The sequence below is a fragment of the Culex pipiens genome, chromosome 2, assembly GCF_016801865.2.
Source record: "Culex pipiens pallens isolate TS chromosome 2, TS_CPP_V2, whole genome shotgun sequence".
NCBI classification, from domain to species: domain Eukaryota; kingdom Metazoa; phylum Arthropoda; class Insecta; order Diptera; family Culicidae; genus Culex; species Culex pipiens.
Window position 1 is genome coordinate 112,870,242 of NC_068938.1, and position 24,095 is coordinate 112,894,336.

General features: G+C 35.1%; 1 protein-coding gene across 8 annotated transcripts in view; it reads right to left on the reverse strand.

Annotated features, from left to right (window-relative positions):
* Nucleotides 1-24,095, reverse strand: part of LOC120426541 (semaphorin-1A) — a 308,507-nt gene that overhangs the window by 99,672 nt on the left and 184,740 nt on the right. For all 8 annotated transcript variants that reach the window (XM_052707283.1, XM_052707282.1, XM_052707281.1 and 5 more), the window contains exon 3: nucleotides 12,347-12,449. In XM_052707283.1, the coding sequence (XP_052563243.1) occupies nucleotides 12,347-12,449 (103 nt within the window). The remainder of the gene's footprint in view (nucleotides 1-12,346; nucleotides 12,450-24,095) is intronic.

A 24,095-nucleotide genomic window follows, 5' to 3' on the forward strand; every position in this document is an offset into this window, starting at 1 on the left:
GGAACTGCAAAGGTTGACGGAGACCTTTAAGAAGATTTCAGCTGAATCTGTCAAGCGGAAGACCAAGAAGAAGAGGAAACGAGCCAGCAGAAAGGACACAAGCTCCGAGTGTTCTTCGAGTGAATCTACAGAACTGGAGGAAATGCTCCCGTCCAAGGCTCAGTTATCAGCCCGTCAAGTCTTCTCGTTGGGGCTTCCAGAGTTTACTGGCAAGCCCGAAGAATGGGCTGCATTTATTTCGAGTTATGAGCTGTCGACGAAAGCTTGCGGCTATTCCAACCTCGACAACTTGGCGCGACTTCAAGATTGTATTAAGAAACCGGCGCGAACAATAGTGAACGGCAGCTTGCTGCAACCTCAATTCGTACCGCAGGTCATCGAAACGCTCCGGATGTTTTATGGGCGACCCGAGCAGTTGCTGAATTCGCTGCTGGCCAAGATCAAACGAGTCGAGTCTCCAAAGATAAACAAGCTGGAAACATTTATCTCCTTTGGGGTAGCAGTTCGGCAACTGTGCGATCACATAGAAGCGTCAAATCTAAGAGATCATCTAGTGAATCCCATGCTGATTCAAGAGCTAGTTGATAAACTGCCAGCAACAACAAAGCTAGAATGGGTAAGGTTTAAAAGATCTCACGAGGAAGTGACATTACGTACGTTAGCAGATTTTTTGTCAGAGATTATGAAGACTGCAAGTGAGGTCGTTTGTTATGCAGATTGTACAGAAAAAGCGCAGCGTACAATTGTAACAGGATCAGGGAAAAATAAGACTAACTTTTCTCATCAAGGGTTCATTCATCTTCATGATGATGTAGACACTTTGTCAGAACAATCACAAAAAAGAATTCGTTCACCTTGTCAAATGTGTGAAAGAACAGATCATCGTATTAGAAATTGCAATGAGTTTCGTAAACTTTCAATCGATGAACGTTTAAAATTAGTAGATGAATTAGATCTTTGTCAACTTTGCTTGAACTCACATGGCAATAGTCGTTGCAAATTAGATATTCGCTGTACGGTTAAAAATTGTGGCCAGGATTACAATACTCTATTACATGTTAATCAAGCTGTACTCAATTTGCACAAAGTTCAAAACCTATCGAAAGGTAATTTCAGTTATGAACAAAAACTAAATAGCTGCCAAGACGATATGCGCAAACTATCTGAAAGATTCAGTCGGCTTCATCAAGAATATGTAGAGATGAGCAGCGGTGAAGATGACTAGAGTAAATCAAGCCACCGCATGCGCTAGATTTACTGGTGGGAGTGTAAAAACACCGCTGAGACAACCCTATAGATTAGCTCAAAGTAATATTTGACATTGAATACTGATTGACATTCCAAATGTAACAATAGATCAAAGTGTCACAAGCCTAGGATAAAATTGAACTCGATTGCTAAAGAAGGAGGCCGAATTGCGTTACTGCCTGGATTGGAATTGAACTACTCATGTAATTATGATCAATTAAGCATTATTGTACCACAAACTTACTGAAATCTAAATATACCTTACAGTTTTAAGCTGCTCAAAAGAAATACGAGCTGCTGCGAAAATAGTTTACATTCGGTCCGAACAAGTAGATTTGACCGATTCTTAGCGAAGTTACACCAAAATGCCACATTTTTCAATTTTCAATGTGATTTTTTATATGAAAGATTTTATTTTTATTTTGATTCAATAATTGCAATGTGCTTTAAATGCGTTTTCTTACCTCAAAAGCCAAAAATATTGACCAAATATGGTCTGCAAGCCATTGAATGGGAGAGGAGTTTTTTTTTCATAAATCTGCTCCTTTCGTTGTCCCGTCACGAAAAGAAATGGCTGGCAAAAACTCAAATTTCAATCAATTCGTTCAGTTTAAGGAGCAAAAGATTCGTTTTTTAATTTGTGATAATGTGTAGAAGAGCAAAAGTTTTAAAAAATCAAACTGGCAAAACTGTAGTGATTTTTGTAGTGTGCCTTTTAAAAGTTCAGTTTTACGATGTTGTCCCGTCACGCTACATTTTTATTTCAGGGGAAGCACAGGTACTATATGGTTTATTCTGCATGATATTTCTTTGTAGGAAAATCAATTATCTTTCCAAATATGTAATAACATTGGGGGGTTTCTTCTTTTATTTTGCCACTACAGCCAAAACGCAAAAAAAAACTTGGAATTTTTTCAAAAGGAGCCGAAGAATCGGTCATTTATTACACGGAGAGACCGGCAGGGGTAAATCTAAGAAAATCTAGGTTAATTTAACTAAAAGTATGGGTTAATTTTTTACACAGCTTTTTTTCAACAATCGATTGTTGATTTTGTTAACCCAAAATTTCTGACCACAGGTAATTAAAATTACCTAAAAAAAATACTTGGAATTGCCATTTTTGTTGGTTAAATGGCCGAAAAAAAATCTAGCAGTCGACTGCTAGAATATTTTTTTCAGAAAATTAACTAAAAATTTCTTGTTTTCAGCTGAAATATTGTGGAATATTCTGTTAAAAACTGGCTGGGAAATGTTTTTCAACTATTTTTCAACAATTTGTTTTCATTGTATCAACCGAAATATTTTTGCATGCAGCAAATTATTAGTGGTTTATAACAAAACATTTCTTAATTAGACATAATTTATGTAAGTGTTGATATATATTTTCTTTAATTATCTGGGCTGGGCCGAATTTCTAGCTACATTTTAACTATTGTCTTACTTGAATACAAAAAAATATTCGTACATGTAGTCAATAATTAGCTGTTGTTAGCAATATTTCTATTGAATTTGCAGTAAATTTTGTAATAATGCCTCACAAATTAATGCTGAGTGTTTTTAGTTTCGCATTTATTCTGCCTAAAAATTGAACGTTTTGTACTAATTTGTTTTTTTTTTGCATGAATTACTGTTAAAAAACATCAATACAAAACTTTTTTTAACTGTTTTTATAAAACATGTATTAAATAATGTTTTAAAAAAATACGTTGCATTAAACTAAAAAATAATGAAAAAGCATATATTACAAATTTTGTTAAACATGTTTAAAAAAGATGTTTAATTTAACATGAATTCCTGCAAAATAGAAATCGAGCAAAATTTTCACCAAGTTTTACGCTTATGTTTTTATAATGTTGTATAAAATTAAGTGCTGTATCCACTTACCATCACTGTGAAATCATCCGATAAGTCATCATCATCTACAATGGTCTCAGGTTTAGTTATTTTTCTTGTGGTTGGACACAGAATTTTCACTAAAGTGAACCTTTTGCCGCAAATAGACATGTGAAATGTATTAGTAATTTAATACAAAATTCTTAATTTCGGCTATAAACTGAAAAAAGGAACGTAAACAAATGTAATTATATTGAGAAAAGAAGAAATATCAATAATGCTACTTACCAAGGTCCCGCCCGTGTGGATCAATCGGACCGCGCACTGGACTCATAATCCAGAGGTCGCTGGTTCGAAATCCGCGGCGGGCGCTCTAAAATTCTTTGTGTAAATATGGGTATTCGGCGCCGTCGCTCCGTGCCATACTTTCATACACTTAGGAGCCCAGGGCGGCGAAGTCCTTGTAGAGAAAAAGGAAGACACTAGTGGTTGGTACTAGCAATGGTGGCCGACAGCTATAAAGTCAACTTCGTTTCGTTACCAAGGTTGCATTAATTTAACAATTACTTTTGGCATCAAACTTTCATTGCATTTTATTCAATTTATTCAACGTACTCCGATTCCTGAAAAAAATATTTTGAGTTTTACTTACCAGTTTATTGAGCAGTCGTATTGCAACAAAACTTTCAAGATAATAATTATCTTCTTTTATATATTTTATATATTTTTTATTTTTTTATATTTTACTTCATCTCTATTTTTTATGTTGTCATGTGTACGCATTTCTTTGTATTTTATAATTGATGATTCTGAAAAAAAATAATGGTTCATTAAGATTTTATCCGTCGTAAGCACGAAGCTTTCAAATGATTCAGTTTTCTAATAAAAATCACATTAGATAAATTATAGTGCAAAAATAAACCCATACTTACTTGGATTAACCAACATTTTGTTAAATTTGCCCGGGCTGCTCTATCCGTGAAGAGTCGGCCCGCATTTCCCTTCTATTGCCCTCTCGTTCCATCAAACATTCTTATAACGTGTTCAACTCACTCGCATTAGAGGTCCTCATGGCGAAGGTCATCCTCTTGCTCGTCATAGTTTATCACCTGCAAAGAAATCAACAACAAACCTACTCACCAATTTCACCTCCCCAGTTGCAACACTTTGATTTGCCACTTCAACATTAGCCAAATAGTGTAATTTTCACCTTTCACATCCTCTCACCTCATAATTAACAACACAAACTTAACAAATCGACCACTCTTGATCGAATCCTGACTTCAAATGACAGATGTAAACAAACCCAAGTTCATCTTTTAAATATTCAACCAAATGTAAATTATATTCAACCAACAAAATTTTTGATTTTCCTAAAACCAAAGCTAACAGTCGAGCACGTTCATTCGAGTTCGGGAAATCTGTTAGCTTTTTGCCTTTAGCATTTTCAACAAACAGGTTATTAATTTAATACTAAATTTTGGTAAATTTAACTGAAAATTGGCATTGACAAGTACGTTTTTGTTAAAATTTACGAAAGTAAAATCAACAATTTTAATTGTTAAAATTTCTGGGCACGGTCTCTCCGTGTAGTAAATTACCTAAAAAAGGTATTTTTAAATTAAAGAAAATGATTTTTGGAAAACATCGAAAATATTGTCGAGCAAAAAATAAAACATTTTTGCTTGGTTTAGGAAACTTTTTAATTGAGCTCAAATATTCGAGCAATGCAATGCTTTTTTGAGTCTCTCAAGGCATATTAGTAGTGGATTGCCATTTTCGTAACGTATTTGTTATTGCAAGACCCGCATGGACCAAGAAACCCTCGTCAGTTGCATGATCTCAAAGTACGGAGTTTAAAGAGTTATTTTTGTTATTTTTATAATATTACTAGTTGTTTTTCGATCCTCGGTCCTAACCTGGGCACAGCACCTAAAAGATCATAATAAAAATAAGTTAAAAAAAAAAACGTTTTTGTTATCACGATCAAACTTCAATTGTTTGAATCGAGTTGAGAGATTACTAAAGATGATTATAATCAAATAGAATTCACTAGTTTTTTGTTAAAAATTGAGAGCTTCTCAAAACTTCTTTCAAAATTAAGAATGAGAGTTAACAAGATTTCGAAAAAAAATTTGCTCAAACAAAATACACTTCAAATACCATGATAAAAGATTCTCCTTATAGAGCAGACAGCTTCCTTCCGCAAGTGAAGCCCCAATATTTTTACAACCTCTCATCGCGGAAACAAGTTTCAGAGCTATTTTCACCCAGCGAAACTAATTCCCTACCTCAAACTTGTTGATGTGGAACGGCAGCAGCATCAGCAGCAGCATTTCTTCGAATTTTTGAGCGCAAAATGATGAAAAACTCCGCTCAGAAAAGGAAGCCTCACAAGTTTAACTCCTAATGATTGATGGTCGAATTTTGTGCTTTCGGCGCACACCAGTCTTCAAGTTGTTGGAAATTACTTTGCAAATTTGTTCGAACGCCAAATTTCCTGCCACGGCTTCACGACGGCGGAATAACTCTTTTCTTTCGCTCGCGTGGAAAGTTTCATTTGGCCACGCTTATTAATGGTAAGACAAACTCTTCCTGAAGCGGACTGGCTGGCTGGCTTATTGCTTCTCCAAGCGCTTCATAAAGTATCGATTTTAACTTTCCCGGAAGTGCTGCTGCCGCTCCGGTTCCGGATTTGGCTTCACTTGACCGAACCGGTGTACTCGCGGGGAAAAACCCACAAATTAGAATACGGCGCAATCCGGGCGGAAAATGGCTTTTCCATTTCCGTGAAAACGTGAGAGAGCACGCAGATTTCTGCTATTCCCGGATATTCGTCGGATGGGTCCAATCCATCGCTCAATGTCATTCCTAATCTGGAAACCGGTGTGATAACAGGAGTGATTTTTCCTCTTGCTGGTATCACTCATCATCATCATCAGCAGCAGCAGTTGCAGCTCAGTCTCTTACTCGATGTTGCAACCTTACTGCCGGCATGGATGCTGGAGAAGTCCTTTTCACAAGAAGGTCTGCTGCTCTAACTTTTGTGTAATGCAATGTTGGGTTACTGAATCAATACAGATAGGGAGGGCTTTGTCCTAGAGGGAACTTTCGAAATTCCTTTCCAAGCCAGAGATTTGTTTAAAGGATTTCAGCAGTGACTTTCGTCTTAACGTTATATTATTATTTCAAATTTGCACAAAAACCCCACTCGCCACTAAGCGTTTGCACTATCGACAGGAAATGATTGATGCCGTTGAGCGAAAATTGAATCAAGCATTTTCCATCTTCATTATCTTTTCCTTCTCGCAAGGCAACGACAGAGTTGGAAAGTAATGGGATGTTGGCTACAGTATTATTTTCTCAGGACAGTGTTGCCAGTTCATTGAATTTTGTGCTTTAAGGTTTTTTTTTTCAAAACCTTATCGTATAATTTGCAGTATTGGGATTTGAAAAGCTTTTCGAATTTTACTTCAGTTTACAATGTTGCACAGTGTTGCCAAATCTTCAATATTTTTTCCACATTCAAAATGTCTATGAAATAACGTTCCTAAATTATTGAACCAAAAATCTGGGTAAATTTTCTTCCATTACAGGGCAATGTACGATTTCGCCGCAGAGCCTTCTTTGGAATTATATTTGTTGTATTTTTTTTATTTGCTTTGAACTTTGTACAGTCATAAGAAACTAAGACTACCAACTGTAGGGATTTTTCCCCTTCTCTTTTTTTGGAAAGTTCATGGATATTTTTAGATCCGATTTTGCATCTAAAATTGAAGCGAAATCATTTTTGAACGGTTTTTCAATGTTGTACAAAAACTGTGGCTTTTTAAATACGGCAACACTGCCAAACTTGTCTTTTTTGATCACGCAGAAAAAAGTTTTGTGGAATCAGCCTGTACGAGGTTTGAATCAACAACATTTTTGTTGAATATAATCAACGCCGATTTTGCGTTGAAACAAACCGTGATTTTATCGATTCCACAAAAGTCTTTTGATGTTTTGAAAAAGCTGCTTTGACGTTTAGCGTTGATTCAACAAAAATTTTGATTTTCAAATCAACAAATCGTTTTGTTGATTCAAATATGCCTTATTTTTCTGCGTGATCCCCTAAAAACATACACGAATATTAAATTTTCCTATATTCATGTTTTTGCGCAAAATGATTGTATGTGTTAATATGTGACATTAAAAAGATGTTTTTTAAGTTAACATATTTTCCGAATTTTCTTTACCTATTCCCACAATTTTGCCGAAGATACCAAATTCATCAGAAACTCCATTGTACAGATTCTGAAATATTTAGATACCATTTTTGTTTGGTCAGTTGTCGAATCTGCGTGGATAATTTTATGGACAAACGAATATATGACACAAGGTCGAAAGACATAAGGCCGAATGGACAAAAGGTCGAATGAACAAAACGACGAAAGGACAAAGGTTTAAAACATTTCAGAAGTCAGAAAACCTCCCAAAAATATCACAGTCATCAAGAGTTTCTTTTTATTTTTTGAATTATTTTTTGTAGAACTCTTCATGTTTTACAGAATGGAATATCTCACACAAATAAAATAAAAATATAAAGTATAACAGCAAGCATGAATAATTTCTTTTGACAGACTGGAAAAACTCACTTTTTTTTTGAAGATAGATTTTTTTCTAAAGAATACTAGTGTTTAGCAGAATGGAAAAACAAAAAAATACGACAATCAAGAAAATGTTGTTTTTAAAAATAGAAAAAAAAACAAACACAAAATATTTTAGAGGTACGGCTTTAAAAAGAATGAACAGCATATTTTTTAAAGAATGGAAAAAATACTGGTAAAATATTAAAACAAGCGTGAGTAGTTTGTTTTCAAAGAATGAAAAAACTCACAAAATATTTAGTAGAACGACCTTTTTTATAAAGTACTTGCTCATGTTTGAAGGAAAGGAAAATCTCCCATTTTGTTTGGCTTATGAATAGATTGTTTTTAAAGAATGGAAAATTAATAAAAAAATTAAAGTAATTTTTTTTAAATTCGACTGTTTGTCCATTTGACCGTTTGTCCATTCGATATTATGGCATTCGACCTTTTGTCGCACATCTATTACAGTTATGCTACTTTAACAAATTTGAAAAATATCAATACATTTATGAAACAGAATAATCCTTAAATTTCACGTCTTTTTCCGATCTGTGGAACCAAAAATAAAATTTTGTCAGAATAATAAAAAGCCTTTATTTGTATGCAATGTGTTCTAGACAACTTACAAACAATTTTGCATGATTTTTCACCCATTTTTTTTTGAGAAATTTTGAGAAATATCAATGTTTATATCTCCCTTTTCAGAAGTTTGTACAATTCATCAAAAATCAAGGTTATTTCATAATCACATATATGTTTTTATGCCTTCAATAAAGAAAACCACAACAACATATGAATGTTAGGAAGAGTTCGTCCACCAAGCAAGTTTTAAATAATTAAAGTTTAAGTTTTCAACGAATTCAACTTTTTTACCCGTTCTTCCTAACAAAACGGGTAGTTGTCGCTAATTCAATGAAAGAAAATTGCAACTTAACAAGATTTAAGAACCTCTCCGAACTCCGAATTATACGCTTCTGCGGTTTAACGTCAGTTAATTATCTCGATCCCATCAAAGAGTGGCAGAGTAAAATTCAAAGGAAACTAGTAGGTACCTACGCTGAAACACTCAACCATTGACAACGGAACACTCCCCCTGTCTCGCAGCAAGTTTGGCACAGTGTGGAAATTGTTAAAATTAATTTCCTCCGTGAGTCAACCTGTTCGTTTTAACTTTTTTAATGCTTTTCACATACAATTTTATTCGTGCACTTTTTATGCAACGTGAAGCTAATGTACGACAGCGTGTAAAAGCTCTCGTCGTCGTCGCAGTAGTCCATGAAGCCATTTTCAGCGAATCCTTCTTTTTTTTGCGTTCAAGGTGCAGGGAAGCAAGGAAGTTCAACGAGTGGGGAGAGTGCGTGTCGGAACTCCTCCTCCTGGCAGCCAGAACGGGTTGATCGTACAAGTTGCTGAAATTTTCTTTCATTGCTAGTGACGTGCCAAGTTCCCCAGCGCCATCGTCACTGCTCGTTTTTTTTTATGGCAGAGTGGCGTATAAGCCAGAAAAAAAATCTTAATTCAAGAGTGGTTCTTACGCCACTTTTTCGTAAAACGGCGAAGCAAGTCGCGCGAAAAACGCGAGTTTTATGCCAGTCCTGGGGAAAACAGCTCTATAGGTTATGTGTACCATAAAGAGTGCGAAAGAAAAATAGAAGAAGCTTAAGCGCTTCAACATGATTTTGGTATAACGTTTACATCGTTATTACGGTAATAATATCAACATAAACCATCAGCACCGACCCGGCGGTGGTGCTCGGCCAGTCGTTGATAATGATGGGGAACGTGGGAATGGCAGAACTAGGACACGGAGGTTCCACAAGGATCCAGGAGAACTTCAGTAACTCCAGGTTGCATACATCATAATGCAAAAGGGTTTTTTCTTTCTCAGTAGGTCTGTCAGCTGCAGTAGCAGCAGTTGCTATCGATTTTGACTGAAACTTTTATGTCTTTATAAAGGCAGTTTGTAACGCGACGAGAAGCACGTCATCAGATAACTTTTCGATTTGAATCGACTTTGAGTTCGAAAGTTGTTGGTTACACAAGAGTTTAGTTACACAGCAAATAAAGTAGTAATCCACCTGCATGTAAAAGGGTTGGGTGTAAAATAAATTTTGCTTTATTTTATGAAATTCTATGTAATATTACACCCTGAAATATGTAGCCCATCAGTATGAGAAACCTACTTGACCAAAATGTCAAGCTCATATGTGCGTGTATCCTTCCCATTTTTCATCGGTCTGATGGCCAAGCGGACTAAGGCGCCAGCCCCCACTGTTGGTGCTGGGTTTGAATCCCATAGGTTACAATTTTTTTTTGTGTTTACAAAAATTGTACATGCAGTGTGTAATATTAAGTGTCTTTTTTGACGAAGGTGATGTGCATGCTTTTGCATGCGATTTTACAATCGTATTTTTTGCTGTGTACCTTTTTCGTTGGAAGAATAAGCTTGCTTTTAGACTGTATAATGATTTCAAAACTTAATTTAAACTTAATTACCTAACGTTATACTTAATACTGTCTCAAAAATGGTCACCATATTCAGAATTATGTAACCATTTCTTATTCATATTGTTTGGGTACACAGTAAAAAAATTGTGTAAATTTGGAAGGCGTATGATTGAATAAAACATCTTTTATGATGTGATGTGTTGATTATATAAAACATCTTTTATGATGTGATTTTGCCTCAATTAAGACTGAAAAAGTTACATTGAATCAGAAAAAAAGTGGTAAAATTACACATTTTCAGAGGTAAAATAACGCACTTATGGTACCAATTCCCAGATGTAATAATACCAAGATTTTTTAAATGTGTGGAACGGGTTTGCCAAACGTGAGTTCCCAATTACCGCTTAAGATTTTTGTTATTATTATTGATATCTGAACTAAATCCAACCAAGTTGGTTGAAACCCAACTCGCAATCGATACAGCCTACAGCTACATCGGTGAAGATCCGACTATATACATAGCGGAGAGATAGCCGAGAGGGTTGGAGCACGGATTTGGTTATCCGAATATGACTCTCGACGGATTGATGTTATTTTTGATGTGAGTAGACCTGATTTTTTTCTTCGGTACATGCTTTTTGTGTACACGTTTTCTCATACAATCTCACATGCTTTTGCTCACATAGGTGATGTGCATGCTTTTGCATGCGATTTTAAAATCGGATTTTTGCTGGGTACGTGCACAGCTAATTTTGAATTGCAATTTTAGCAAAATATTAACTGAATGCGATTCAGTAATCATCACTTTGGCTGAAAATCATGAAAATCAGTAAATCCGCAATTAATCTGTCAAACTGAAATGTCATTTATGACCTACAGTTTGGACGCTACCGATTGAAAATTAACTTTCAGATGTGTTGTGTTTGATTTTGAAATATTTTATAGTGATCTTAAACAATAAAGGTAAGAAACATATGCCATGATGCAAATCAGTAGTTTTTGGTGAAACTTTACATAATTTCAGCGAAAAAAATCGATAAATTTATTATTCCCTTACACAGCAAAAAATCCGATTCGTCGAAATAAACACTTAATATTACACACTACATGCAATTTTTTAGCAAACACAAAAAAAAAGTTGCAACCGACGGGATTCAAACCCAACACCAACAGTAAGGACTGGCGCCTTAGCCCACTCGGCCATCAGACCGATGAAACACTGCCTGTAAGGATAAACGCATATATGAGCTTGACATTTCGGTCAAGTTGGTTTCCCATACTGATAGGCTACATATTTCAGGGTGTAAAATCATATAATATTGCATAAAATAATGCAATTTTTATTTTTCACTCAGGCCTTTTACACGCAGCTGGATTACTACTTTTTTAGCTGTGTATGTAGTTACATCGGGCAAAACAAAACGTAATTTAATAACAAATTTATCAATTTACGAATTAACAGCTTCTAAAATTTGTTTAAACTCACCAAATTTAAATCAAGTAGATTTCTATTGATTTTGCACAAGCATCCTCACAAGGGAGCGACACCATCAAATCAAAACATTGTTTCAATTTGTACCCAGAAAGATTGAAAATGGTGTGCTCGTCCAGCCGCTGCCGCGATGACTATTTAATCATTTTTCGTCTACTGCCAAGTATGCAGCAACGGATAATCCTGGATTTGCAGTAGTCCACCCAAACCCTAACCTCCTCACCCAAACACCATGCAGTTAGCCAAAGCAATGTGCGTGCGCAATCGATCGAAAGGTGTCCTCACACTACTTGCGAATGATTGAATGCATAATAATCGACGGAGCAGCAGCAGCAGCCGTTCAAATAATTGACATTCTGATTGATTCATCTGCCCAAATCCTTTCTCCTGAATAGAGAGGGAGAGAGAGTGGAGGAGGGGCTTTATTTTGATAGTCGTTGAATATGCGTCGCACTCTCATCGCGAACAGAGGCTTTGAATTGAGTAGCAGATTTGCAATCTCGCAAATTGGCAAATGGGAAACCATTCAACGCAGAATTCATTCATCGCAATGGGGCTTATTTCGATATTTTCAATTATCATCCGGAACGTGGCACGAGCTCATTACAGATTTTGCGCTGTACTTTTGCGTGCGCATCCATTGTCAACCGCATGTGTTATGTTGATACTAGAAAATGCAAAAATTCTCAAAGCTTACCTCGCACCAACCAGCAAACTGTTGGTGGTGACATCCCGCAGCACGAGTTTGAAGAAATCGATCGTCGATTCGTTGCCCTGAAATTTCAGGTACTCTTCATCAGCTGAAATGAGAAGAAAAGAGGAAATAGTTAGTTAAAAATGCCATCACTTGATCTGTTAGATTATTTTCTAAAATCATATTTTAAATTGTGCTATGTGTATTTATTATTTATACAATATTTAGGAAGTTCACTTGGGAAACTTCTGTTCTATGAAAACTTCTCAAATTATGTCAGAAGAAGGGAGAGAAAAGACGAAAAGATCCTAACGCAATGCATTCTAACTTTTTTTTTTTTTTTTTTTTGGAGGGTGATCCAGCCGCACATCGTTGATGTCGAAACCTCTAAACTGGGCCCTCGTCCTGTCACGTCCGTCAGTAGTCTTGTCGTACATTACAACTAGAATTAGATCTGCCAATGAATTAGTACACTTCGACCAAATAAACACTGACGCTGTATGGATCTGACTCTACAATAAATGCACAGTTGTGTGTTAGTCAAAAGTCCAAAATGTTCAATTATTCATATTAGTCCAAATTTTCATTTGCGGATAACTACCTAACTTGAATTGAATACAAGATTTCAAGCAAGCTACTCTTATCTCAAATCCCCGACATTTTAATTAATAGCCAAAAAAAAAAACGTTTCTTGTAAAACCTGTCTGGCTTCTTTAAAAAAATAAAACAAAAAAAATGAATAACAGTTCATATTTCACAAGTCGTGAATTGAAATAGAGACGACCATTTGATCGTCAGAATTCCAGTAGATCCTCGATTCGCAACAATGGTCGATACAATCATAATCCGACAACCGTTAGTTCAACTGATCAACGAATTTAGTCCGATATCATTTCACTATTGATTGATCGAGACTCTACGGAAATTTTGACAAATCATAATGGTTTTTATATTCTGATAGAATTACTAAATTCACTGTTACTAATTTTGTCTCTAAATAACTAAAGGCAAAGTATTAAAAGTTGGTATTTATAGTTAAAATCCTAAATTCTACAAAAACTAATTTTTTAAAAACCCGCATCCTAACCTGACACCCACATTAAGATAGGGAAAAATCACATATGTAGCGGTTCATTGTACAAATGTGATATTTCCACTATCTGAGAACCTCCTTGTCTCGATGACAGCTTACCGGCCATCGATTAAGCCCTAAGACTGCGCCAAAGTGGGTTCTCGCAGCATGAAGTGGTGTCCATGTGTAAAAATGGAAGCTTCAGCAATATACTGAACACTTCGATTTTAATTCCACATCGAATCAAATCATACTCTTTGCCAAACAAGCATCAAACCTATGACACTCATTATGACAAAGCCCAGGGCCTAACGCAATGCATTCAAACTGTAATAAAAAAAAAATTATTAGAGTTTAAATAAAACCTAAATATGAAAAAAAAAATTAGGGGAAAAAAGTAAATGCACAAACTAAGATAAGTGGATGGACCATTGCTTAATTGAAGGGTAAATCTCGGGTTGGTTTGCTAAAGAATTACAGTCCAGACTCGATTATCCGACAAAATTTTACTTCGGACAATCGAATCACGAAAACAAAAATTTTCGGTGTCTTAATTTTGATTGCTTAGCTTTAGTATGACCCTTAAACTACTCTAAAATTATTTAGAATTTATTAATTCAGGATGGCGGCCAAAATAGCGATGGTGAAATATGGAAAAATGCATTTTTTTTATTTCAACCAGTCAAATTTAACTTAAATGGGGTCGCAGAACTTGAATTTGATGTTTAAAGTAAGAAAATAAAAAAAATAAGATTTTTTTTATTCGTGATTCGATTACCCGAAGTCCCATACAAACCTTCGGATAATCGAACTTCGGATAATCAAAACTTCGGATAATCGAGTCTGTATAACGTTATTTATAACCAAAGCCATTTACAATTTATGAGGACAAATGACAATCAAGATTGCAATTCGAAATTTATATTGCTTTTATGTTTCTATAATTGATTTTGGTAATATTTTGTAGTCAAATAAAAATATGACAGTTGTTTCTTTGAAAAAGTGGAACATTTATTTCTGAATGAGGTTCACCAAATGTTCTTTGTCATAATTCCGGTATAATTGAAGCATTGTTTTCGATTTGTTTGTTGATTTATCAAAATTTTATATGAATGCATAAAGAAACCATTTTACTAGGATGGAGAAAACAGATTGTTCAGGATTGAAAATTGAGAGCAGAAAATAACACAAAAATTTGAAAGCTCGGGTGAGTTTTCAAAAGCCGTAAGAGCCACTGTGACCTCCGACACTAATATTCGTTTTTCTCAAAATTCAAACAATATTTCATTTGTTTTATGTTTAGGGCACTTGAAGAACGTGTAAATGAACAATCTTAAGCATTTTTGAAAATGATTTTTCGTAAGCACGTCGCTTACCGGTGTAAAAAAGGCTTTGTTTACCAATGGCTCTTAGGTCTTTTTGAAAACTAATCCAAAAAAAAATCTCATTCCTAGGAAAATTCAGTTCTTACAAGCGCTCTCTAAAATTGTCAAAAAAATTGTTTCCCGAGAGTGCCTCAAGAATTATGACACGTTCCCAAATTCTTCACTCCTACAGGTTAAGCTCGCTAGCCCGTGACACTCTATGTAACAGGCCGTGGGCCTCCGGTGAAAGGCACACTTTCGCCTCCAGGCTCGAGGATCTCCTTAACCCTCATCATCGTCATCATCGCACACGTCCCCGTCGTCGTTGTCGTTCCGTGGCCGCCACCAGGAAGAAGTATCACCGCCATGAATCACCCGGGAGGAAAAATAAAAACGATAAACGAGAGGAATTGCTTGAACGGATTCCATTTTTCGCCTTATTTAACAATTTAATCGTTTTCCCCCCCCTCTCTTTTCGGCGCAGTTTCGAGCGATGTATGGCAGCAGCAGCAACAAATCTCCTCCTTTTCCGTTTTCCACTTGTGAGTTTTCCTCCACGCGCCATGCCTTTTTCACTTTATTTCATATCCGATGCCCACCTTCACCATTTTCCGGATCGGGGAAAAGAAAATTTAGTTCATGCTCTGTTTTTGGCGCCAGAAAGAGAGAATCGCCTTAATCGATTTTTACGGTTTTAATTTGATTTCGGATCCGGACTCCGGATTTGGACCAGAGATAAAACATTTTCAATATTTTTCCAAGCCCCGTAACCGAAACGTGCCATAGTGGTGGTGTGGTTTAGAAAAACGCAGAGTCAGAGCCGGGCACCCCCTTCTTTTCCAGCCTATCGGACCTTTTTCCGCAATTACGCAACGGAAGCATAATTATTTCCGACTCAACGAACCCGTGACGACTATTTTGATGACGATGGGGAGCAGGATTAAAAGCAGATCAATCGTACGAATTTTAATGACTGCGACAGAATTAGCGGGGGGAGAAGGTGGGCAAATCCTGCTAGGCTCTCAATTAATTTGGCAAATGACACCCCGCAAGGTTGCCTTCTGAGAGGTTGGGTTGGGGTGCAGTAGCTTTTAGAGGTGTGTCGCCGGAAGTGACGAACCAGCTGAAAGATTGATGATCTTGTATGGAGATGCAGAAGTAATTTAAAGGGTGGCTTTAATAGGTTTCTATTGCTTACTTTTTTACAAATCACATATCATATCCAAACAAAATTTTGCATAAGGTATACTCTCAAACATATGCTAAACCTTAAGGCTTAATTGAAAAATAGTTGATTAAAAATGTTACAGTGTCTGTAATATGATGCTGCATAGCTTTACAAATGTGATAAGTGCTTCGGAGGAAAATCAACATGTTACTAAAACATTAAACTCAATTTTCAGGAATGGTTTATTTTAGTTGTTTCATAATGTTTGATACATGATTTATACATTTTGTTATTTTATTTCTACTAATATTTAACTTCATTCGATTTAACCCTTTTGGCGATACAAGAAAAAATTAAGATTTTCGTAAAAAAGAAAAGGTCGTTTAATGTTATGATATCTATGTTTAATGTTATGTTTCTAAGCCCAGGGGATGTGATTTAGATAGATTTGTCGCCTAAATATTTGCTTGAAATCATGTTGAGCAAAGCTTTTTTGAAATATTGATATCGACGATTAAAAAAAAAGCTTTTTATTTTAAAACAATTAAAACAATATTAAAAAGGTACAAATTTCTCAAAAACTGGTGAAAATTACAGGGATTCCACTAATAATTCGAAGTTTTACTAAATGAGCAATTCTCCAGCATTTTACAATATCTAATCATTTATAAGCAGGAAATGCGCCAAATAATTTAAAAGTTGAATTTAGTTGTATCTGTTATTGTCCAAATCTCATTTTGTTTTTTAGTTCAATCTTTCAACAGCCGGCTGTCTAAGAGAGAACTTTTAAGAGCGAGTCCACGAACAGGGCATACCCCTTTGTATGGGACGTCGTTTGGACCTCACCAATCTGCCTGAAATTTTCAGGGGTTGTTTGTACATATAAAACTAGCATCTGACCAAAATATGAGCACTCTAGGTCAACGGGAAGTGGGGCAAATCGGGACACAAAGTTTGAAGGTTCAAAAACCTCAATAATCTTAAAAAGGCTGTAACTCAGGCAAAATTCAATTTAATTTCAAAATTCAAAATGCATCTGAAAGGGCTTAAAAAATGTAACAAAATGCAGGGTAGAGCATCCCAATTGGTTGAATCTAAATGGAGTTATTGGCATTTTAGTGAAAAAATAGCATAATTTTCAAACTCAGCTTGTAGGGGACATCTGGGACTACCATCTGAGACTGAGACCGCTTTGGGTAAGGCAGTTCAACATATTAAATAGACACTTTTACTTTTAGTGAATTTTTTGGTTGTACATTTTTACTCGGGGAACCCCTTAGATCAATTTTTTTGGTGATAATTTTATCATATTCGTGTTCCTGAGACAATTTCACAATAGAAACATGCATAAAAATGTTTATTTTCATCCATTTTAACCCTTAAAAAAATGAAAATTAAAAAAATTCTTCGATTCACATTTATTGAAAATCAAGTTCGTTTCCAAGGATATTAGATGACACCAGAAAAAAACCAGCTTCTTAATTTTTTTTAACTGTCATTTTTAAAGGGTCAAAATGGATGAAAATAAACATTTTTATGCATGTTTCTATTGTGAAATTGTCTCAGGAACACGAATATGATAAAATCATCACCAAAAAATTTGATCTAAGGGGTCCCCCGAGCAAAAATGTACAACCAAAAAATTCACTAAAAGTAAAAGTGTCTATTTAATATGTTAAACTGCCTTACCCAAAGCGTTCTCAGTCTCAGATGGTAGTCCCAGATGTCCTCTACAAGCTGCAGGTCGAACCGAGTTGATATCTGGATGGAACATTTTTTTATTTGAGTTTGAAAATTATGCTATTTTTTCACTAAAATGCCAATAACTCCATTTAGATTCAACCAATTGGGATGCTCTACCCTGCATTTTGTTACATTTTTTAAGCCCTTTCAGATGCATTTTGAATTTTGAAATTAAATTGAATTTTGCCTGAGTTATAGCCTTTTTAAGATTTTTGACGTTTTTGAACCTTCAAATATTGTGTCCCGATTTGCCCCACTTCCCGTTGATCTAGAGTGCTCATATTTTGGCCAGATGCTAGTTTTATATGTACAAACAACCCCTGAAAATTTCAGGCAGATTGGTGAGGTCGATGCGAGATGGGTATGCTTTGCTCGTGGACTCGCTCTTAAGTGTCGTCGTCGGAATACGAGTTCGAAATAATATGATTCTCGTTTTAATCATATCAAAACAATAATCATTTCACCCGGGGTTTCAAAACTAAATTTAATAACATTTAACTCAAAAGAAAAACACCATAACAATTAAAATACTAGCCTAAACACATTTTCCACAGATAAAATAAATTTCAATTAAAATTTATACAATAAATCGCCAATTCCACTCTACAGCCAGCTGTTTGAGTTTGATTTTCTAATTATTGTTATGCAGATACTGCACAATTCACAAGCAGTTAAAAACTTATCACTCACTGAATGTATGGGCTTGCAAATATAAGCATAATTACATTGCTCATAACTGAAAATAAAATATTTTTTCAGTGTGTTAGAAACCTGGATACTAAATAAGTTTTCGTTGTTATTTAAACGAGCCAAATTAAAAAGCTGTCAAAGATAAACTGATGGGAAATTGGACGAGCTTTTCAATTAAAATATTCACGAGACGGAAAAATCAAGTCTGTCATATAGAAATTGCAAAAAAACCACCAAAAAACCTATTTTTTAACATTTTTATTTTTAAGCCCGCTGTATTTTCACAAGAATTGGACTTAGGACAATGGTCAATATGGAGACTTTTATGTAAAATTGTCTGGGGAATCGATTTCCACTATCGGTTTTTGAAAATTTTGACGTTTAGACCACTTTTCTAAAAAACAGTTTTAGTAAATGATTTTTGTATTTTTTCAGGAGAGACATACCATCCTGCATTTGAGTTGTTTTTGTCACATTTTAGGCTATTATCACAAAAATTTTGTACGAAAAAAAATCGTGACATCCTCTTAAAATTTAACTTTTAAACTTAAAAATTGAAAAATCTCATAGAATTGGCGTGTATTTTTCTTTCAGTGTATTTTTTTTTCAAAAAGCCCGTCCAATTTCCTACAAGTTTGTCTTTGACCACTTTTTGATACGATGTAACGGCTTAGAGTCTGATTTTATATTCAAGGCAAACAACTGATGTTGCTTTCAAATTTTTTTTAAGAGTTTGCAATTTTTGAAATTAAAAATCAAAATTATTTTCAAACTAGCAGATGGTGCAATCTTCCTCAAAATATTTATAAATCATTTACCAAAACTGTTGTTTCGAAAAGTGGTCTAAACGTTATTTTTTTAAAAACCAAACCCTGGAATCAATTCTCCAGACAATTTAAATAAAATTCTCCATATTGACCACTGTCCCAAGTCTTAATCTTACGAAGATACAGTGGTTTTAAAATAAAAAATGTTTAAATAAGAGGGTTTTAAGCATTTTTTGTGTGTGTTTCATGTGGTTGTGGCATTGGCTTAAAATAAATAAAAATAAATAAATTGTTCGCTCTACAGCATTGCCGTAGCGTTCTCGATTGCGAGATTCCTACTCGAAACTAGGTGTCCGAAGGTTTGATTGTTGAGGCAATTGCAAACTTCTTTTTACACTTGAGCTTCCATCTACCCCGGGATTCAAACTAACGACTTTTGGATTGTGAGTCCAACTGCCTACCAGCTACTCCACCGAGACAGGACCCAGGGAGACGACTGAGCTATCGACCTAACCTCTAGGTTAGACTGGGGCCAACATTTACTTCCCCCGTCCGACGGAAGGCGTGATCAGACAAATCTCGTCTCGAAAAATGCTATCGGGACCGTCTGGGATCGAACCCAGGCCGACTAGGTGAGAGGCAACCACGCTTATTCCACGGTCCCGGCATTGGCTTATATAAGACTAGAATAACATGTCAACAAAGTTTCATTGATATCGAAAAGGTTGGGTATAACCGATTCCCTATTTGGCATGGAATTGCACGCAGAAAAATCCGATTGTAAACCTAGCAAAATGTTGGGTGTACTCCACAAACATGATAGTCATCTCAGGGCCTGCAAACATGTTTGTCCAAATCAAACCAACAATTTTTGTCGATCCAACAAACATGTTTGTTATGGCCCAAAATGACATTTTCAATCTATCAACTATCATGAGGGATGGTTCAACAAACATGTTTATCGAATGAATAAACTATTTTATTAAACTGATAATCTGGTTTAACACGTTTTTGTTCTTCTTGTCTTATTCTTTATTTTAAAGACAGTGTTGTTTGTTTATGTTCTATTTATTTATTTTTTGCACAGTAAGCATTTTACATTAAAATTTAAAGAAAATAATCACTCGATATTCCACTAATAACACTGTTGTCCAGCACATGCAGCCAAGAAAATCCTCCACTCACTCCATGGTGTCACGTCATCTAATGTGAGAAAAATAATGAAAAAATATGCAAATATTTTAGAATAAACATCCTTGAGCATAGTTCAATGCGGCATTATTTGATCAAAGTATTGCGCCTTGCAGCAATTTCTAGAGTTTTGTGTCAATCGTGCTAGGCCTAGATTTTTTCATCACACTGCTTTGCAGGACTGAGAACTGTCAACTTTGCGCACTTTGCACCTCAGTAGAGTGCTGCGGGAAAATTTTCATCACAGTTAGCAAACTGATTTTCCATCACACATCAAAGCAAAACAAGTGTAATGCATCAACTTCTGACCCCAATCTAGTCACCAAGCTGTGGTAGCCGAGGCAGTAAGTCATTGAGATGGTCTGTTAAAGGTTCCTGGTTCGATTCTCGTGGCTGGAACTTTGAGTTTTTTTTTTTTGACAGGTTATTTTTTTCTAATTAGCTCTAGGGCATAATTCTATCGGCCACACCGAGAATTGTTCGCTGAGTCCGTTAACGGTACCATGAATTGGCTATAAATAATAAATAATAGTTCTGGCTAAAACCAATACTTCGTAGACGTAAGAAGCCTTTACATATTTCAGTAAAAACAGTTATTAAGAGACCACCGGAGCGGGGAACTTGATGATTTTCTCTCTTTTGGGAACCGCTGCTAGGGAGCAGAAATTCCATTGCTACTCTGATGACTTTGAAAATATTCCAGTACGCAACAGCAGGACGCTCATTTAGCAAGACGCATTTTTCCTAAATCATAGCCTACCTGAAAACAACTTGCGCGCACATGGCACATCACACGTGGTGATTACACACTTGCCAAGGGAAACAGTTTGGCCAATGTTTGACGGATCCAAATGCGCTGGACACCAACCACCCTTTGCGCCCAGCAAAACTGGCAGTGTTGCAAGCGCAAAATATACGTTGCCAGTGCCGATTTATTATGCATCGACCAATCTGTTTCCATTGAAAATCTGTAGGTTTGAGTGAAGGCTTAGTTTGTGTTTCAAAATGATTTCTTTTTTGAATCTAAAATTGAATTTTGACAAAATAAGTAAAATATATTTGAATAATAAGCGGAGCTCGCATGATTGGAAGACAGAAAAGATTATGCATTCTTGTAACATATCTCAGTTATTCAATAGGTTAGGTGATTGACAAGGGAATATCGTAACAAATATGAAATCAAACATCTTTTCTAGAGTACTTTGTCAAAACAATGCTCCGAGGGTTTTTATTATGAAAAAAAAAAAAAAATAGCGTGATATAATGGAAAAACCAAAAGTATAGTTTCCATGTAAATTTGCCAGCCTATCGTTATCGAAATTGAAGGGAACGTCGAGAATGGGAGTTATCAAATCATAGAATTATTTGAAGGGACTGAAAAAAATATTGACAGCTCGAGCAATATTGATATCGAGAAGATCGACAGCCAAAGATTACACTGTAGTTTTTTTCTATAAGTGTTCTGAATTGAAGACATTCGTAAACCAATTTGACTACTCAAACAAATATAAGTTAGGGGCCGTAATGCTTTTCCAACGTGCAAAAAAGAAATGAGAGGAACCATGCGACGGTAGTATTCACATTTTTTTTCTGAGAGACCAATAATTTCATATGTTATTACAAACAACATGAAATTATTATAATACGCTTCGATATTAGGAATACTGTCAAAAATCTTTGATAACTACATTTTTATCATTCATGAAAATTTCATCAATATTTTTTGAAGCACATTTTGCATTGTGCTTGTAGTAAGGAAAAGGTGGAACTCGATGGAGGTGAAACGTGAAAAAAACACTCAGACCCCCCTATTTTTAATAAAAATAGAAGCCCAGGGATGCGACAAATTTTTTGAAGAAAAGAGAGAAAAAGACACTACTATGCATGAAAAACAGCTCTGGACTATTTTCATGAAGACCTAACAACCAACTGTAACAATTATAGTATCCTGCTCACTCGTTATTTAAACGTTCCTTGGTGTGAGCAGGATTCTATGATTGTTTACTGTTTGTATTTGGGTCTTTGTGTATTGCACACTTTACACCAAATTCTCCACCCTTGCAAATAATATCTGCACACCAAATATTTGCACACTTGAAATCCTACCCCTTCTCCCCCCCTCTCGCCTGTATTGGTGCGTGTCTCGACTGAGCTTTGATGCTTTCGACCACTTTAGAACAGTTTCAAACTAGGGTGTGTGTCTTAGATGGGTTTTTTCTGCTATAGTTTGAGGTGTGCACTTTTGTATAGAGCTTTCCACAACTTGCACGATTGTCTAAAAATCGCTGCAATCGGCAATAATGTCCAACATTCTTTTTCATTTGAAAACGCATTGAGCGATGTTTGAAAACTTAGATATGAAGAATCAAAAAGTATTCTTCAACGATGCTTCACCCGCAGTAGGTCACCACCTTCCGAGAGAATAAAGAACACGATCTGGTAGTATAAAGGTACTGTGAACGGACACAGAGGATAAACCCAGAGATTTCCGAGAACGTAATTCTCATGGGTTCATTTTCGAATAAAGTTCACCTACAGTCACAGGAAAAAATGTATCAAAATCTGTCAAAGTGAATTTGCTACAAACAAATTTACCTTTTATAACAGATATTACATCATGCTTGTATAACAAGTAGTAGTCAGTATGAGAAGGTGCGAAAACAAAGTAAGCAAAGTGCGATTTTCAGTTACAGTGCATGTACCAGTGACCTGCAGTTCTCACTATATGATCATAGAGAAGAGAATAGAGAATAGAGAATATATTGGTGATCAGTCCATTTCATTTTATCAAGCGCTCCATGGTTCGTTAGTAACGTGTTGTATTACCAACCAAGAAGTTTTTGGTTCGATCCTCATTTCAAGAAGTTTTTTGTTCAATACAATCAGACAGCCGTCGGTAATGTCGATAATTTTCAGTAACAGACAAAATTGTCATAACGCTATATCGCAAAAGATGCATGAAGACAGATTTCAATCAGATTCTGATATACTTTCATGCAGATTTGCAGCAAAATGATGCGACCACCGTTTCGGTGTAATGGTCATTAGATATGGAAAAAACACACTTTCGCGGTGCCACGCAAGATCACTGGGAGCTATTTTTACAAACAAAAACAAAAACAAAAACAAAAACAAAAACAAAAACAAAAACAAAAACAAAAACAAAAACAAAAACAAAAACAAAAACAAAAACAAAAACAAAAACAAAAACAAAAACAAAAACAAAAACAAAAACAAAAACAAAAACAAAAACAAAAACAAAAACAAAAACAAAAACAAAAACAAAAACAAAAACAAAAACAAAAACAAAAACAAAAACAAAAACAAAAACAAAAACAAAAACAAAAACAAAAACAAAAACAAAAACAAAAACAAAAACAAAAACAAAAACAAAAACAAAAACAAAAACAAAAACAAAAACAAAAACAAAAACAAAAACAAAAACAAAAACAAAAACAAAAACAAAAACAAAAACAAAAACAAAAACAAAAACAAAAACAAAAACAAAAACAAAAACAAAAACAAAAACAAAAACAAAAACAAAAACAAAAACAAAAACAAAAACAAAAACAAAAACAAAAACAAAAACAAAAACAAAAACAAAAACAAAAACAAAAACAAAAACAAAAACAAAAACAAAAACAAAAACAAAAACAAAAACAAAAACAAAAACAAAAACAAAAACAAAAACAAAAACAAAAACAAAAACAAAAACAAAAACAAAAACAAAAACAAAAACAAAAACAAAAACAAAAAC